The 18,392-nt window shown below is 32.4% G+C and overlaps 1 protein-coding gene and 1 long non-coding RNA gene across 2 annotated transcripts; both read left to right on the top strand.

Moving 5' to 3' along the window:
- Positions 1 to 808: 808 nt before the first annotated feature.
- On the top strand, positions 809 to 1,205 carry LOC128394268 (uncharacterized). The gene is made up of 3 exons (XR_008326339.1): positions 809 to 827; positions 894 to 1,008; positions 1,082 to 1,205. It is a non-coding gene; the product is annotated as an uncharacterized LOC128394268 (long non-coding RNA).
- A 10,972-nt stretch (positions 1,206 to 12,177) lies between these two features.
- On the top strand, positions 12,178 to 16,242 carry LOC128394285 (calcineurin-binding protein cabin-1-like). Its single transcript, XM_053354591.1, has 4 exons — positions 12,178 to 12,508; positions 12,575 to 12,689; positions 12,763 to 13,653; positions 16,159 to 16,242. The coding sequence occupies exons 1-4, from the start codon at positions 12,327 to 12,329 to the stop codon at positions 16,240 to 16,242; spliced, it is 1,272 nt and encodes a 423-aa protein (XP_053210566.1). The 5' UTR covers positions 12,178 to 12,326.
- The last annotated feature ends 2,150 nt before the right edge of the window (positions 16,243 to 18,392 follow it).

Genomic DNA, 18,392 nt, shown 5'->3' with positions numbered 1-18,392 from the left:
CAATCACTTCATTCCTAAAACTTTACCAACTTTTGATAGTGAAACAAGTAAATCGATTGGCTCAAATATTGAGGAAATGTTACGCAATTTGCTTCCTTGGTCCCTGACAATTTAAATCCTGAAAGATTTTCCAATTCTATCAAAGAATATATCGATCATGGAAAATCAATTGAGCCTACAATTATTCCAAAAAATCATGTTACTCAAGATCTTTACTATTATTTAGCTGATTATTACTTGAAAAACAAAGAGGTTCGGTAAGTTAATTCATTTAATAGCTAGCAAATTTAAACGTTTCTTAATATTATTCATCTAATTCGCAGAGAAGCCATCAAATTTTATATTCTTGATCTAACTTTAAATTGCAATCGATTTGATTCATGGGCTGGTTGTACTCTCGCAATGAAAAATCTAATCTACCATTGCTATTCTTTGCCAGTGAGTATTTAATCTTATGTTTATTTTGCTAAAATTCTGATCTTTAACCAATCTCTAATTTCTTTTGAAACAGAGTTGTCAAGTTTTCTACTCAGCTATTGATGAAGTGTTGCTTTTGGGAGAGAAAGCAAGTCGATGTTACAATGAAGCACTTCGACTTAAAGAAGGTGAATCTAAATTAATGATTAAATATGGAAAGTGTGCTTATGACATTGCGAGTTATATTTCTCGAGTAAAGAGATTTGGACAGAGAACTTAAATCGAGAAGAAATGAAACAACATCGTAAACGATTTTACGAGCAGGCTCGAGTTTGCTTTGAATCGGCAAACAATATTGATGCCGATAAAATTTGGCTTAACTATTATTACTTGAAAAACAAAGAGGTTCGGTAAGTTAATTCATTTAATAGCTAGCAAATTTAAACGTTTCTTAATATTATTCATCTAATTCGCAGAGAAGCCATCAAATTTTATATTCTTGATCTAACTTTAAATTGCAATCGATTTGATTCATGGGCTGGTTGTACTCTCGCAATGAAAAATCTAATCTACCATTGCTATTCTTTGCCAGTGAGTATTTAATCTTATGTTTATTTTGCTAAAATTCTGATCTTTAACCAATCTCTAATTTCTTTTGAAACAGAGTTGTCAAGTTTTCTACTCAGCTATTGATGAAGTGTTGCTTTTGGGAGAGAAAGCAAGTCGATGTTACAATGAAGCACTTCGACTTAAAGAAGGTGAATCTAAATTAATGATTAAATATGGAAAGTGTGCTTATGACATTGCGAGTTATATTTCTCGAGTCATAAAATTTGGACCAGTTTTGGAAAATTCGAGAAAAGAAGCAATGAATCAACGGCGAAAGCAATTTTAGATCAAGCTCGAGTTTGCTTTGAATCGGCAAACAATATTGATGCCGATAAAATTTGGCTTAACTATTATTACTTGGGAAAAATCGCTGAAAGTAACATCTTACAAACACTTCGATATTATGAATTATCTGACCTGCATTTGGCCTTAACTGGAGCAACTTATCCTTGTAGACTCGGTTATTATAGTTCATATTATACCCGCTATGAAATCGAAGCTCTAGAAGTCCATTATCGAATTCATTCCAGTGTTCTTAAATACATCCGACGCAATAGCGATAAATTGTCCCCGAAAACATTATCACAAATTATGGCGTTTTTAACTCGTGCTGAAAGGAGCTTTTTCGTTGAGCAAATGGAACTGCCAAGTGATGAATTCACGGACGAAGAAATCATGGAAGATGTCAATGAAGTGGTGACTGATTTGGTTACTCTGGTCCATGATGGAATCCTCGAAAGTGACAGTGAGAAACTATTCACCAGAATAGTACAAATGTGTCTTGAAGAGATTCTTTACATTTTAGAAGATTATCATCGGCATTACAAATCACTCTATCGAATTGCTCATCATTATTTTCTGACTAAAGACTATCGATTCTCAAAAGGTACTTACAAAATCATTTCAATTTCCAACTTCTTCACAAGGCTTTTCATCAGATGAGGAAAGTTCAACTGCTTCAGAATGTACGTTTGAAGGTCTTTTGACTTGACTGTATCTTCGCGTCTATTCCTATTCAAACGACACCAGATGACATATTAGAGACCAGGAAGTTACGTCACTCATATGCTTCGATCAAGTCAGTTATTGATTAATGTAAACAAGAATTTGGGAGATGCTGAACAATTGTTTGAAATCACAACGCTTTTGGTTTCATCAGAATTGAGTAGCAAAGTTTCTTCGTGAAACCGATCGTATCTATCTTGGAAAACAAGCAATGGAAAATTGTTTCAACGTTTACGAAAGTCGAATTGCAAAAGCAAAGGAAATCGTAACAATTTAGATCAAATTAAAGAGGATGTAAGGAGAATTTGTAACAAATTGATGGAATATCCTATTTATAAACAACAGGCTCAACAATTTCTCGAAGAACATGTCGAATGTAACAATTGATTAATTTTATTAATCCATTTCCATGATGAAAGATTTTTTAACAATATTTCTCAAATTAGCCAGAATCTTTAACGAATTCTTGAATATTTCCTTGGTCATTCCATTTTATCCATTGGCCGACCTTTCACTCAATTCAACCTTTGAATCTCTTTATCCTTCTCTTATTCTTTCACAAATGTTTGAAGACTTTTGTGATGAGTGCAGGCAAGAAAATCGTTTAAGTTTCTTGTGGAACATTGAACTCGTCGAAAATATTATCGAAAATCTTGAAATTTATCGTGCTGATGTACAAAAGCGATTGAATCTATTGAACACAAAACTAAATGAGTATACGATTGAGATAGAAAACGAAATATGGCTAATTCAATAAAGAGATTGGTCGTATGAAATGAATTAAAATGTTACTTTAATATTTTATTGGTCAAAATAGATTCTTTGCGATCGGAAGTGGACAATGAAATTTCTTTTATGTTTATTTTTGTATTAAAATACAATTAACTGTAATTGATATTATCGAATGTGAGTCATTAAACTTATCAGAAATTAGCTTGTAAGAGAAAGAAAACGTTTACTCAAATCAGTTGGACAATTAAACTGTTATTGAGAGAAAATTTCTTGTTAATCAAAAGTGTATATCTTCGTGACATAGATCAGGCCAATCTTGGAAAATGTTTTTGAGAAGTTGATTTAACATTTAAACAGCGAAAAGAAACCATGACACTTTGGTGCCAATTAAAGCCGATATACAGAGAATGTGTACAAATAAAAAGTAAGAATAGATAAACATATCATCCAAATGAATTGGGATTAAGAAGGAAAATTCTGGTTAATTAACATTCGAGTCGCGCCTTTTGGTTTTGTTCCTTTTCTTTTGAATGTTTACAAATTCACGAAAATAATTTAGTCAAATTTAACCTGTTGCCTAAAATATTAAAATACAATATAAAGTTAATTGATATTTGAATGCGAGTCATCAAATTCATTAGCTTGTTAGCAGCAAGAAAGATCGTTTACTCAAATCAGTTGGACAATTAAACTGTTATTGAGAGAAAATTTCTTGTTAATCAAAAGTGTATATCTTCGTGACATAGATCAGGCCAATCTTGGAAAATGTTTTGAGAAGTTGATTTAACATTTAAACAGCGAAAAGAAACCATGACACTTTGGTGCCAATTAAAGCCGATATACAGAGAATGTACAAATAAAAAGTAAGAATAGATAAACATATCATCCAAATGAATTGGGATTAAGAAGGAAAATTCTGGTTAATTAACATTCGAGTCGCGCCTTTTGGTTTTGTTCCTTTTCTTTTGAATGTTTACAAATTCACGAAAATAATTTAGTCAAATTTAACCTGTTGCCTAAAATATTAAAATACAATATAAAGTTAATTGATATTTGAATATGCGAGTCATCAAATTCATTAGCAATTAGCTTGCTAGCAGAAAGAGAGATCGTTTACTCAAATTATTTGGATAATTTAATCTACAATCAACTGTAGTAGCAAGGAAAATTTCTTGTGAATTCACCCTAGAAATAAGCGAACTCTATAATTTAACCTAACTTGAATGGTCAATTTAATCAAGTCGGATAAACTCAACTATAAACTTGTGGACTGAAATTACGGCTGTGGGTTGAAGAGATCGTTCAATCGTATAATATTCCTGAATTAACAAAATCGGGTTTTAACTGGATCGAAGAGACTGATTTTCATGAGTTGGTTCCTGGCCACGGAATTGGAAGTCTAATCATAGTCCATTCTTTCCAGATAATCTACTTAAATTGACTCACGACTTTATCAAATATCATCTTCGCCATAAAATGAATGTAAATCTTTATCCTGCTACTGTAAATCAAACAATCTCATCTACAATATTCAAACAAAATTTGTTAAATTTATGAATCAAAAGCAAGTTTCTAAAACTAATCTGGATTATTTTCTCGACTGTTCTTCAATTGCTGGTGGTGATGTTACTCTATAAATTGAAACTGGTAAACGAGCTCTTAATCAAGCAGTAGATTTGACGTTTGCCCGAATATGTTTTGAAGAAGCTCATCGAATCGATGCAAACAATTGGTTTGTTCTCGACACTTTAATGGGTCTTTATTTCTTATTCAATGATCACAATAATTGTCTACAACTCGCAATCAAAGGATTAATGAAGGATGGCAATTACTTTAAAGCTCGTGTATTAGTCTCAGAGATGTTGAAACTTTCGCCATCTTTAGAATCCAAATTGCCTGTCCGTCTTAATTATCTAAAAATTGGAATCCAGCAAGGCTTAGAAAGAAAAAGTAAACTTTTAGAAGTTCTGGAGAATTTAAAACAACTCCATGAGCGACAAAAGGAAAGTGAAGCAAAACAAGTTGTTCAGAGATCTTTAAGTTTCGATCTCAATGACACCAGCTATAATTCTTTAAAATCTGTCATTTCAGCCTTGATAGACGTTAAAACAAAATGACAGAACATAAAGTCGATCGAAACTTGTTAATATCAATCACTATCTCTTCCAATCCTGTCCTAAATGGCAATGCGTCTCGATCTATTGATTGTTCTCACCAGGAAGCCCTAAATCAAAATAATAAGCGAAAGACACGCGGGTCAAGTCCTGAGTTATCTGTCAAAAGGAGATCAGTTCGTGATAAAAGACAACCGATGAAACAGTCGACAAAATGTACAAAAGATATTCACAATACTTTCTTCCTGAAAGTATTTTAACTCGTGAATTAGTTCAAAAGAGGAGTTACAGGAACAAACACAAAACGAAGCTCAAGTGGAACATTTTATTCTAACCAGTTATTGCTCGAAACAAATACCATTAGTCTCAAAGGAAAAATCCACCTGCTTCCAATTTCATGTTTACACCTCATTTTCCTTAAATCAATGATAAACAAAATGAATGAAAATAAATTGGACACATTATTGGATCAACATCGAAATGAAGAAACCTTTGAACTTTTAGCATCGGAATCTCAACTTTCTAAACAAGATGAAAAGTATTTTCTCAAGCTATTCAATCATCAAAACAATAGAAACGAGGGATCGAGATAATTGCTAAAAGTAAACAATTAACTGATCGATTGTTAAAACTGTTACGAGCTTGTTTAAAGAATGGAAATAAACTATCAATTGATCGAGAGTTGGCCATTAATTTGCTCAAATTAGGGACTAAAGACTACAATGCAATGGCCTGGACTTGTATTCTACAAACATTTATAAATGAAATGCGAGTTGGTAAAACTGACGAAGGAAAAATCACCGGTTTGATTGGTTCAGTTCACGATTATTTAGGTCATGGAGGTGCTTGTGGTGATAACAATGGAGAGTTTTTATCTCTATCATTAGATTATCTGATTAATCAATGTAACAAAAAGAAAGAGAGACTAATCAACAGCTGTCTTGGTTGTTTCTACAATCAATTGAAATGTAGCTTCCTTATCTCTCATCATGAAGCGAGTTACTCTACGTTGGAAGGACATTCGTACTATTTACAATCACTTCATTCCTAAAACTTTACCAACTTTTGATAGTGAAACAAGTAAATCGATTGGCTCAAATATTGAGGAAATGTTACAATTTGCTTCCCTTGGTCCCTGACAATTTAAATCCTGAAAGATTTTCCAATTCTATCAAAGAATATATCGATCATGGAAAATCAATTGAGCCTACAATTATTCCAAAAAATCATGTTACTCAAGATCTTTACTATTATTTAGCTGATTATTACTTGAAAAACAAAGAGGTTCGGTAAGTTAATTCATTTAATAGCTAGCAAATTTAAACGTTTCTTAATATTATTCATCTAATTCGCAGAGAAGCCATCAAATTTTATATTCTTGATCTAACTTTAAATTGCAATCGATTTGATTCATGGGCTGGTTGTACTCTCGCAATGAAAAATCTAATCTACCATTGCTATTCTTTGCCAGTGAGTATTTAATCTTATGTTTATTTTGCTAAAATTCTGATCTTTAACCAATCTCTAATTTCTTTTGAAACAGAGTTGTCAAGTTTTCTCAGCTATTGATGAAGTGTTGCTTTTGAGAGAAAGCAAGTCGATGTTACAATGAAGCACTTCGACTTAAAGAAGGTGAATCTAAATTAATGATTAAATATGGAAAGTGCTTATAACATCGCGAGTTATATTTCTCGAGTCATAAAATTTGGACCAGTTTTGGAAAATTCGAGAAAAGAAGCAATGAATCAACGGCGAAAGCAATTCTTAGATCAAGCTCGAGTTTGCTTCGAATCAGCTAACAAATTTGGTGATGCTGATGAAATTTGGATGAATTATTATTTCTTAGGAAAAATCGCTGAAAGAAGTAACATCTTACAAACACTTCGATATTATGAATTATCTAAGCTTCATATGCTCTCAAGTCCAGCAATACTAAGTAACAGTAGTAATGTCAATGATATGTGTTTTCGCGCCGAATTTCACTATCGTATTCACGCTTGTGTCCTCAAGTATATTTATAGGCACAAAACTCCGCCAGCAAAAATATTATCACAGATCATGTTGTTTCTAATTCGTGCTGAAAAAAGCTATTACGTTGCTAAGTTTAATCCAAGAGATGAAACAGATGATGAAATTATGGAAGATGCCAACGAAACGGTGACTGATTTGGTTACTCTGGTCCATGATGGAATCCTCGAAAGTGACAGTGAGAAACTATTCACCAGAATAGTACAAATGTGTCTTGAAGAGATTCTTTACATTTTAGAAGATTATCATCGGCATTACAAATCACTCTATCGAATTGCTCATCATTATTTTCTGACTAAAGACTATCGATTCTCACAAAGGTACTTACAAAATCATTTCAATTTCCAACTTCTTCACAAGGCTTTTCATCAGATGAGGAAAGTTCAACTGCTTCAGAATGTACGTTTGAAGGTCTTTTGACTTGACTGTATCTTCGCGTCTATTCCTATTCAAACGACACCAGATGACATATTAGAGAGACCAGGAAGTTACGTCACTCATATGCTTCGATCAAGTCAGTTATTGATTAATGTAAACAAGAATTTGGGAGATGCTGAACAATTGTTTGAAATCACAACGCTTTTGGTTTCATCAGAATTGAGTAGCAAAGGATTTCTTCGTGAAACCGATCGTATCTATCTTGGAAAACAAGCAATGGAAAATTGTTTCAACGTTTACGAAAGTCGAATTGCAAAAGCAAAAGGAAATCGTAACAATTTAGATCAAATTAAAGAGGATGTAAGGAGAATTTGTAACAAATTGATGGAATATCCTATTTATAAACAACAGGCTCAACAATTTCTCGAAGAACATGTCGAATGTGTAACAATTGATTAATTTTATTAATCCATTTCCATGATGAAAGATTTTTTTTAACAATATTTCTCAAATTAGCCAGAATCTTTAACGAATTCTTGAATATTTCCTTGGTCATTCCATTTTTATCCATTGGCCGACCTTTCACTCAATTCAACCTTTGAATCTCTTTATCCTTCTCTTATTCTTTCACAAATGTTTGAAGACTTTTGTGATGAGTGCAGGCAAGAAAATCGTTTAAGTTTCTTGTGGAACATTGAACTCGTCGAAAATATTATCGAAAATCTTGAAATTTATCGTGCTGATGTACAAAAGCGATTGAATCTATTGAACACAAAACTAAATGAGTATACGATTGAGATAGAAAACGAAATATGGCTAATTCAATAAAGAGATTGGTCGTATGAGAAATGAATTAAAATGTTACTTTAATATTTTATTGGTCAAAATAGATTCTTTGCGATCGGAAGTGGACAATGAAATTTCTTTTTATGTTTATTTTTTGTATTAAAATACAATTAACTGTAATTGATATTATCGAATGTGTGAGTCATTAAACTTATCAGAAATTAGCTTGTAAGAGAAAGAAAAACGTTTACTCAAATCAGTTGGACAATTAAACTGTTATTGAGAGAAAATTTCTTGTTAATCAAAAGTGTATATCTTCGTGACATAGATCAGGCCAATCTTGGAAAATGTTTTTGAGAAGTTGATTTAACATTTAAACAGCGAAAAGAAACCATGACACTTTGGTGCCAATTAAAGCCGATATACAGAGAATGTGTACAAATAAAAAGTAAGAATAGATAAACATATCATCCAAATGAATTGGGATTAAGAAGGAAAATTCTGGTTAATTAACATTCGAGTCGCGCGCCTTTTGGTTTTTGTTCCTTTTCTTTTTGAATGTTTACAAATTCACGAAAATAATTTAGTCAAATTTAACCTGTTGCCTAAAATATTAAAATACAATATAAAGTTAATTGATATTTGAATGCGAGTCATCAAATTCATTAGCAATTAGCTTGCTAGCAGCAAGAGAGATCGTTTACTCAAATCATTTGGATAATTTAATCCACAATTAAACTGTAGTAGCAAGGAAAATTTCTTGTGAACTCACCCTAGAGATGAGCGATTGTTTAGATATACGATGATGAATGCTGACGTAATAATTTTGAAAAAATCGATGTTGTTTTAGAGAAAAGAGACAAAGGAAACGATTTGGGGAGAGATTTGAAGTTTCATCACATAGAAAATGCTAATTAATGATGCTGAACGTTCTTGAAGTTACCTTTAGAACCTCTGATCATTTTCCTATTGCTCATAAAAGAAGTGAGTTTTGATTCTTAATTCTTATTGACTAACATTTATCTTGAATATTTGATTTTTATAGTCAGGAATATTTTTGATGAAAGTAATAAGTAGGAATGAGTAATCAACCAATCACAAGTTGGACTGTGATCACGATCAAAGTGAAGTTTTTTATGTTCACAAATGTTTAAAGACATTTTGTCATCGTTGTAAACAAGAAAACCGACCATGTGCCTTATGTAAATCTGATCTCATCGAAGCTGATTACCTCAAAGTCATAGACAGGAAAATATGTGGAGATGATTCCAATTGCATTTTTTATAGCCAGAGATTTTTACATTTTTTATGTAACGAGAATGAGTAATCAATTGATCAACAAGTAAGACTAAGGTCATGATCAAAGTGACGTTTTTTATGTTCATAAATGTTCATAAAGTTACTTTTAGACGCACTGTGCATTTCTTTCTTGATCATGAAAGAAGAGAGTACTACTTTTTGAATATTATTGAAAACCTTTAACTTGAATATTTGATTTTTTATCTACAAGGAATGTGTAATCAACAAATCAGTTAATTGATTAATTGATGAAAATTTAGCGGCGACAATGACTTTAACGTGGTTAATATGATCATCTTCCCATTAAATTATGATAAAAGTAAATATTGATTCTTCATCTATTTTATTATCCATTAAATACTTCTTGAGTCTATTTATCATACTATCACCGTACTGAACTGAACTCAGCTTGAATTTAATTTGATTTTCTATGGATAGGTCAAAGAGATATTGTACATCAGCATTTACTTAGCACCTTTAACATTTGTATTATCTCTTTATTTACAGCGAATAAGCGAATAAATAAAGCAGCTGACAAAGTTAAACAATTTTTGGATCTATTGAATCGCAGTGATAAACTTGGAATAATTAATCTAATCAAATCGGATAAACTCAACTATAAACTTGCGGACTCGAAATTACGGCTGTGGGTTGAAGAGATCGTCCAATCGTCTAATATTCCTGAATTAACAAAATCGGTTTTAGCTGGATCGAAGAGACTGATTTTCATGAGTTGGTTCCTGGCCCACGGAATTGGAAGTCTAATCATAGTCCATTCTTTCCAGATAATATACTTAAATTGACTCACGACTTTATCAAATATCATCTTCGCCATAAAAATGAATGTAACTCTCCATCCTGCCCCTGTAAGTCAAGCAATCTTATCAACTGTATCCAACAAAAGTTTGTCAACCTCACGAATCAAAACAACTTACAAGAAATGATTTGGATTATTTTCTCGACTGTTCTTCCATTGCTGGTGGTGATGTTACTCTATAAATTGAAACTGGTAAACGAGTACTTAATCAGTCAGTAGATTTGCAGTTTGCTCGAATATGTTTCGAAGCAGCTCATCGAATCGATCCAAACAATTGGTTTGTTCTCGACACTTTAATGGGTCTTTATTTCTTATTCAATGATCACAATAATTGTCTACAACTCGCAATCAAAGGATTAATGAAGGATGGCAATTACTTTAAAGCTCGTGTATTAGTCTCAGAGATGTTGAAACTTTCGCCATCTTTAGAATCCAAATTGCCTGTCCGTCTTAATTATCTAAAAAATTGGAATCCAGCAAGGCTTAGAAAGAAAAAGTAAACTTTTAGAAGTTCTGGAGAATTTAAAACAACTCCATGAGCGACAAAAGGAAAGTGAAGCAAAACAAGAAGTTGTTCAGAGATCTTTAAGTTTCGATCTCAATGACACCAGCTATAATTCTTTAAAATCTGTCATTTCAGCCTTGCTAGACGTTAAAAACAAAATGACAGAACATAAAGTCGATCCGAATTCGTTAATATCAATCACTATCTCTTCCAATCCTGTCCCAAATGGCAATGCTCCTCGGTCTATCCGAAGTTCTCACAAGGAAACCCTAAATCAAAATAATAAGCGAAAGACACGCGGGTCAAGTCCTGAGTTATCTATGAAACGAAGATCAGTTCGTGATAAAAAGACAACCGATGCAACAGTCGACAATATGTACAAAAAGATTTTCTTCATGTTCCCCAAAAGTATTTTAACTCGTGAAATAGTCCAAGAAGAGGAGTTACAGGAACAAACACAGAACGAAGCTCAAGTGGAACATTTTATTCTAACCCGTTATCGCTCGAAACAAATACCATTCGTCTCAAAGGAAAACAAATCCACCTGCTTATCTCTGATCTTCTCTACGAAATAGCAGACCAAGCAGATTTAATCAAATTACCTTCCAATTTCATGGATCTGTATGGAATCCATCGAAAATGTTATCCGCTGCTTTCAACTATTTCAATCAAGAACATAACACCAGAAGAGACAAACTTAATCTTAACTGCCAATGAAGTGAAGTTTAATCAACCTGAAGCAATATTTTTGACTGAATCAGTTCCATATCTACGAGATTTATTGAATCCCAACGATTATGATAAATTTTCATTCGTCTTTGATTCTTCGAGGAATCAAAGAATCTAAAGTTGATTATCTTCTAATGGCAAATGAAGTTTTCGAAAAATCTAACCTTAAATTGGTTCAAACAACAAATCAAACAGTTTACAGTTCATCTATTCTTAAATCAATGATAAACAAGATGAATGAAAATAAATTGGACACATTATTGGATCAACATCGACACGAAGAAATTGTTGAACTATTAGCATCTAAATCTGAGCTCTCTAGACAAGAAGAAGTGTACCTTTGTCAGGCTATTCAGTCTGCAAAACAATGGAAACGAGGGATCGAGATAATTGCTAAAAGTAAACAATTAACTGATCGATTGTTAAAACTGTTACGAGCTTGTTTAAAGAATGGAAATAAACTATCAATTGATCGAGAGTTGGCCATTAATTTGCTCAAATTAGGGACTAAAGACTACAATGCAATGGCCTGGACTTGTATTCTACAAACATTTATAAATGAAATGCGAGTTGGTAAAACTGACGAAGGAAAAATCACCGGTTTGATTGGTTCAGTTCACGATTATTTAGGTCATGGAGGTGCTTGTGGTGATAACAATGGAGAGTTTTTATCTCTATCATTAGATTATCTGATTAATCAATGTAACAAAAGAAAGAGAGACTAATCAACAGCTGTCTTGGTTGTTTCTACAATCAATTGAAATGTAGCTTCCTTATCTCTCATCATGAAGCGAGAGTTACTCTACGTTGGAAGGACATTCGTACTATTTACAATCACTTCATTCCTAAAACTTTACCAACTTTTGATAGTGAAACAAGTAAATCGATTGGCTCAAATATTGAGGAAATGTTACGCAATTTGCTTCCCTTGGTCCCTGACAATTTAAATCCTGAAAGATTTTCCAATTCTATCAAAGAATATATCGATCATGGAAAATCAATTGAGCCTACAATTATTCCAAAAAATCATGTTACTCAAGATCTTTACTATTATTTAGCTGATTATTACTTGAAAAACAAAGAGGTTCGGTAAGTTAATTCATTTAATAGCTAGCAAATTTAAACGTTTCTTAATATTATTCATCTAATTCGCAGAGAAGCCATCAAATTTTATATTCTTGATCTAACTTTAAATTGCAATCGATTTGATTCATGGGCTGGTTGTACTCTCGCAATGAAAAATCTAATCTACCATTGCTATTCTTTGCCAGTGAGTATTTAATCTTATGTTTATTTTGCTAAAATTCTGATCTTTAACCAATCTCTAATTTCTTTTGAAACAGAGTTGTCAAGTTTTCTACTCAGCTATTGATGAAGTGTTGCTTTTGGGAGAGAAAGCAAGTCGATGTTACAATGAAGCACTTCGACTTAAAGAAGGTGAATCTAAATTAATGATTAAATATGGAAAGTGTGCTTATAACATCGCGAGTTATATTTCTCGAGTCATAAAATTTGGACCAGTTTTGGAAAATTCGAGAAAAGAAGCAATGAATCAACGGCGAAAGCAATTCTTAGATCAAGCTCGAGTTTGCTTCGAATCAGCTAACAAATTTGGTGATGCTGATGAAATTTGGATGAATTATTATTTCTTAGGAAAAATCGCTGAAAGAAGTAACATCTTACAAACACTTCGATATTATGAATTATCTAAGCTTCATATGCTCTCAAGTCCAGCAATACTAAGTAACAGTAGTAATGTCAATGATATGTGTTTTCGCGCCGAATTTCACTATCGTATTCACGCTTGTGTCCTCAAGTATATTTATAGGCACAAAACTCCGCCAGCAAAAATATTATCACAGATCATGTTGTTTCTAATTCGTGCTGAAAAAAGCTATTACGTTGCTAAGTTTAATCCAAGAGATGAAACAGATGATGAAATTATGGAAGATGCCAACGAAACGGTGACTGATTTGGTTACTCTGGTCCATGATGGAATCCTCGAAAGTGACAGTGAGAAACTATTCACCAGAATAGTACAAATGTGTCTTGAAGAGATTCTTTACATTTTAGAAGATTATCATCGGCATTACAAATCACTCTATCGAATTGCTCATCATTATTTTCTGACTAAAGACTATCGATTCTCACAAAGGTACTTACAAAATCATTTCAATTTCCAACTTCTTCACAAGGCTTTTCATCAGATGAGGAAAGTTCAACTGCTTCAGAATGTACGTTTGAAGGTCTTTTGACTTGACTGTATCTTCGCGTCTATTCCTATTCAAACGACACCAGATGACATATTAGAGAGACCAGGAAGTTACGTCACTCATATGCTTCGATCAAGTCAGTTATTGATTAATGTAAACAAGAATTTGGGAGATGCTGAACAATTGTTTGAAATCACAACGCTTTTGGTTTCATCAGAATTGAGTAGCAAAGTTTCTTCGTGAAACCGATCGTATCTATCTTGGAAAACAAGCAATGGAAAATTGTTTCAACGTTTACGAAAGTCGAATTGCAAAAGCAAAAGGAAATCGTAACAATTTAGATCAAATTAAAGAGGATGTAAGGAGAATTTGTAACAAATTGATGGAATATCCTATTTATAAACAACAGGCTCAACAATTTCTCGAAGAACATGTCGAATGTGTAACAATTGATTAATTTTATTAATCCATTTCCATGATGATTTTTTTAACAATATTTCTCAAATTAGCCAGAATCTTTAACGAATTCTTGAATATTTCCTTGGTCATTCCATTTTTATCCATTGGCCGACCTTTCACTCAATTCAACCTTTGAATCTCTTTATCCCCTTCTCTTATTCTTTCACAAATGTTTGAAGACTTTTTGTGATGAGTGCAGGCAAGAAAATCGTTTAAGTTTCTTGTGGAACATTGAACTCGTCGAAAATATTATCGAAAATCTTGAAATTTATCGTGCTGATGTACAAAAGCGATTGAATCTATTGAACACAAAACTAAATGAGTATACGATTGAGATAGAAAACGAAATATGGCCTAATTCAATAAAGAGATTGGTCGTATGAGAAATGAATTAAAATGTTACTTTAATATTTTATTGGTCAAAATAGATTCTTTGCGATCGGAAGTGGACAATGAAATTTCTTTTATGTTTATTTTTGTATTAAAATACAATTAACTGTAATTGATATTATCGAATGTGAGTCATTAAACTTATCAGAAATTAGCTTGTAAGAGAAAGAAAAACGTTTACTCAAATCAGTTGGACAATTAAACTGTTATTGAGAGAAAATTTCTTGTTAATCAAAAGTGTATATCTTCGTGACATAGATCAGGCCAATCTTGGAAAATGTTTTTGAGAAGTTGATTTAACATTTAAACAGCGAAAAGAAACCATGACACTTTGGTGCCAATTAAAGCCGATATACAGAGAATGTGTACAAATAAAAAGTAAGAATAGATAAACATATCATCCAAATGAATTGGGATTAAGAAGGAAAATTCTGGTTAATTAACATTCGAGTCGCGCACCTTTTGGTTTTTGTTCCTTTTCTTTTTGAATGTTTACAAATTCACGAAAATAATTTAGTCAAATTTAACCTGTTGCCTAAAATATTAAAATACAATATAAAGTTAATTGATATTTGAATGTGCGAGTCATCAAATTCATTAGCAATTAGCTTGCTAGCAGAAAGAGAGATCGTTTACTCAAATCAGTTGGACAATTTAATCCACAATTAAACTGTAATAGCAAAGAAAATTTCTTGTGAACTCACCCTAGAGATGAGCGATTATTTAGATATACGATGATCGATGCTGACGTAATAATTTTGAAAAAAATCGATGTTTTTGTTGTTTTAGAGAAAAAGAAAGAGACAAAGGAAACGATTTGGGGGGAGAGATTTGAAGTTTCATCACATAGAAAATGCTAATTAATGATGCTGAACGTTCTTGAAGTTACCTTTAGAACCTCTGATCATTTTCCTATTGCTCATAAAAGAAGTGAGTTTTGATTCTTAATTCTTATTGACTAACATTTATCTTGAATATTTGATTTTTTATAGTCAGGGAATATTTTTGATGAAAGTAATAAGTAGGAATGAGTAATCAACCAATCACCAAGTTGGACTGTGATCACGATCAAAGTGAAGTTTTTTATGTTCACAAATGTTTAAAGACATTTTGTCATCGTTGTAAACAAGAAAACCGACCATGTGCCTTATGTAAATCTGATCTCATCGAAGCTGATTACCTCAAAGTCATAGACAGGAAAATATGTGAGATGATTCCAATTGCATTTTTATAGCCAGAGATTTTACATTTTTATGTAACGAGAATGAGTAATCAATTGATCAACAAGTAAGACTAAGGTCATGATCAAAGTGACGTTTTTATGTTCATAAATGTTCATAAAGTTACTTTTAGACGCACTGTGCATTTCTTTCTTGATCATGAAAGAAGAGAGTACTACTTTTGAATATTATTGAAAACCTTTAACTTGAATATTTGATTTTTATCTACAAGGAATGTAATCAACAAATCAGTTAATTGATTAATTGATGAAAATTTAGCGGCGACAATGACTTTAACGTGGTTAATATGATCATCTTCCCATTAAATTATGATAAAAGTAAATATTGATTCTTCATCTATTTTATTATCCATTAAATACTTCTTGAGTCTATTTATCATACTATCACCGTACTGAACTGAACTCAGCTTGAATTTAATTTGATTTTCTATGGATAGGTCAAAGAGATATTGTACATCAGCATTTACTTAGCACCTTTAACATTTGTATTATCTCTTTATTTACAGCGAATAAGCGAATAAATAAAGCAGCTGACAAAGTTAAACAATTTTTGGATCTATTGAATCGCAGTGATAAACTTGGAATAATTAATCTAATCAAATCGGATAAACTCAACTATAAACTTGCGGACTCGAAATTACGGCTGTGGGTTGAAGAGATCGTCCAATCGTCTAATATTCCTGAATTAACAAAATCGGTTTTAGCTGGATCGAAGAGACTGATTTTCATGAGTTGGTTCCTGGCCCACGGAATTGGAAGTCTAATCATAGTCCATTCTTTCCAGATAATATACTTAAATTGACTCACGACTTTATCAAATATCATCTTCGCCATAAAATGAATGTAACTCTCCATCCTGCCCCTGTAAGTCAAGCAATCTTATCAACTGTATCCAACAAAAGTTTGTCAACCTCACGAATCAAAACAACTTACAAGAAATGATTTGGATTATTTTCTCGACTGTTCTTCCATTGCTGGTGGTGATGTTACTCTATAAATTGAAACTGGTAAACGAGTACTTAATCAGTCAGTAGATTTGCAGTTTGCTCGAATATGTTTCAAGCAGCTCATCGAATCGATCCAAACAATTGGTTTGTTCTCGACACTTTAATGGGTCTTTATTTCTTATTCAATGATCACAATAATTGTCTACAACTCGCAATCAAAGGATTAATGAAGGATGGCAATTACTTTAAAGCTCGTGTATTAGTCTCAGAGATGTTGAAACTTTCGCCATCTTTAGAATCCAAATTGCCTGTCCGTCTTAATTATCTAAAAATTGGAATCCAGCAAGGCTTAGAAAGAAAAAGTAAACTTTTAGAAGTTCTGGAGAATTTAAAACAACTCCATGAGCGACAAAAGGAAAGTGAAGCAAAACAAGAAGTTGTTCAGAGATCTTTAAGTTTCGATCTCAATGACACCAGCTATAATTCTTTAAAATCTGTCATTTCAGCCTTGCTAGACGTTAAAAACAAAATGACAGAACATAAAGTCGATCGAAACTTGTTAATATCAATCACTATCTCTTTCAATCCTGTCCCAAATGGCAATGCTTCTCGATCTATCCGCAGTTCTCACCAGGAAGCCCTAAATCAAAATAATAAGCGAAAGACACGCGGGTCAAGTCCTGAGTTATCTATGAAACGAAGATCAGTTCGTGATAAAAAGACAACCGATGAAACAGTCGACAAAATGTACAAAAAGATATTCACAATACTTTCTTCCCTGAAAGTATTTTAACTCGTGAATTAGTTCAAAAAGAGGAGTTACAGGAACAAACACAAAACGAAGCTCAAGTGGAACATTTTATTCTAACCAGTTATTGCTCGAAACAAATACCATTAGTCTCAAAAGGAAAAAATCCACCTGCTTCCAATTTCATGTTTACACCTCATTTTCCCTTAAATCAATGATAAACAAAATGAATGAAAATAAATTGGACACATTATTGGATCAACATCGAAATGAAGAAACCTTTGAACTTTTAGCATCGGAATCTCAACTTTCTAAACAAGATGAAAAGTATTTTTCTCAAGCTATTCAATCATCAAAACAATAGAAACGAGGGATCGAAATACTTTCACAACGCAATCAATAAACTCATCAGATGCTAAATCTAATACTAATGTGTTTGAAGAATGAAGATAAACTATCAATTGATAGAAAATTTTCTAAGCTTTTAGCATACAAAATGAAGATTACAATGCAATGGCCTGGCCTTGTATTCTAAAAACATTTATGAACGACCTGAGACTTGGTAACACTGACGAAAATAAGGCTGCGAGCTTGATTGATTCACGTTTATCTAGAGAATAACAAAGGTTGGTGAAGTTTTCAGCTTTATCACTCGATTTCTCGACCAATCAAGTTTATAACACCATAGTGAAATTAATCCTTAGTAGGCTTGGATGTTTCCATAACAAGTTTAAATGTAGCTTAATGACCACTCATAAAGGAATAGTGGTTAATCTACAGTTGGAGACTATTTATTTGATATATTATCACTTTACTCCTAAAAATTTACCAGATTTCGACAAATCCTGAATTTATAATCCTGAAAGATTTTTAATCTGCTCAATAAATATTTAGATAATGTAAAACTAATTGAGGCTTAGAAATATTACCAGACATCATGTTACTCAAAGATTTACTATTACTTCGCCGATTATCA

The sequence above is a fragment of the Panonychus citri genome, unplaced genomic scaffold, assembly GCF_014898815.1.
Source record: "Panonychus citri isolate SS breed McGregor unplaced genomic scaffold, ASM1489881v1 Contig00019, whole genome shotgun sequence".
NCBI lineage: Eukaryota > Metazoa > Arthropoda > Arachnida > Trombidiformes > Tetranychidae > Panonychus > Panonychus citri.
Note: the sequence above shows the minus strand (reverse complement) of the source record. Positions and strands in the feature narration are given on the sequence as shown.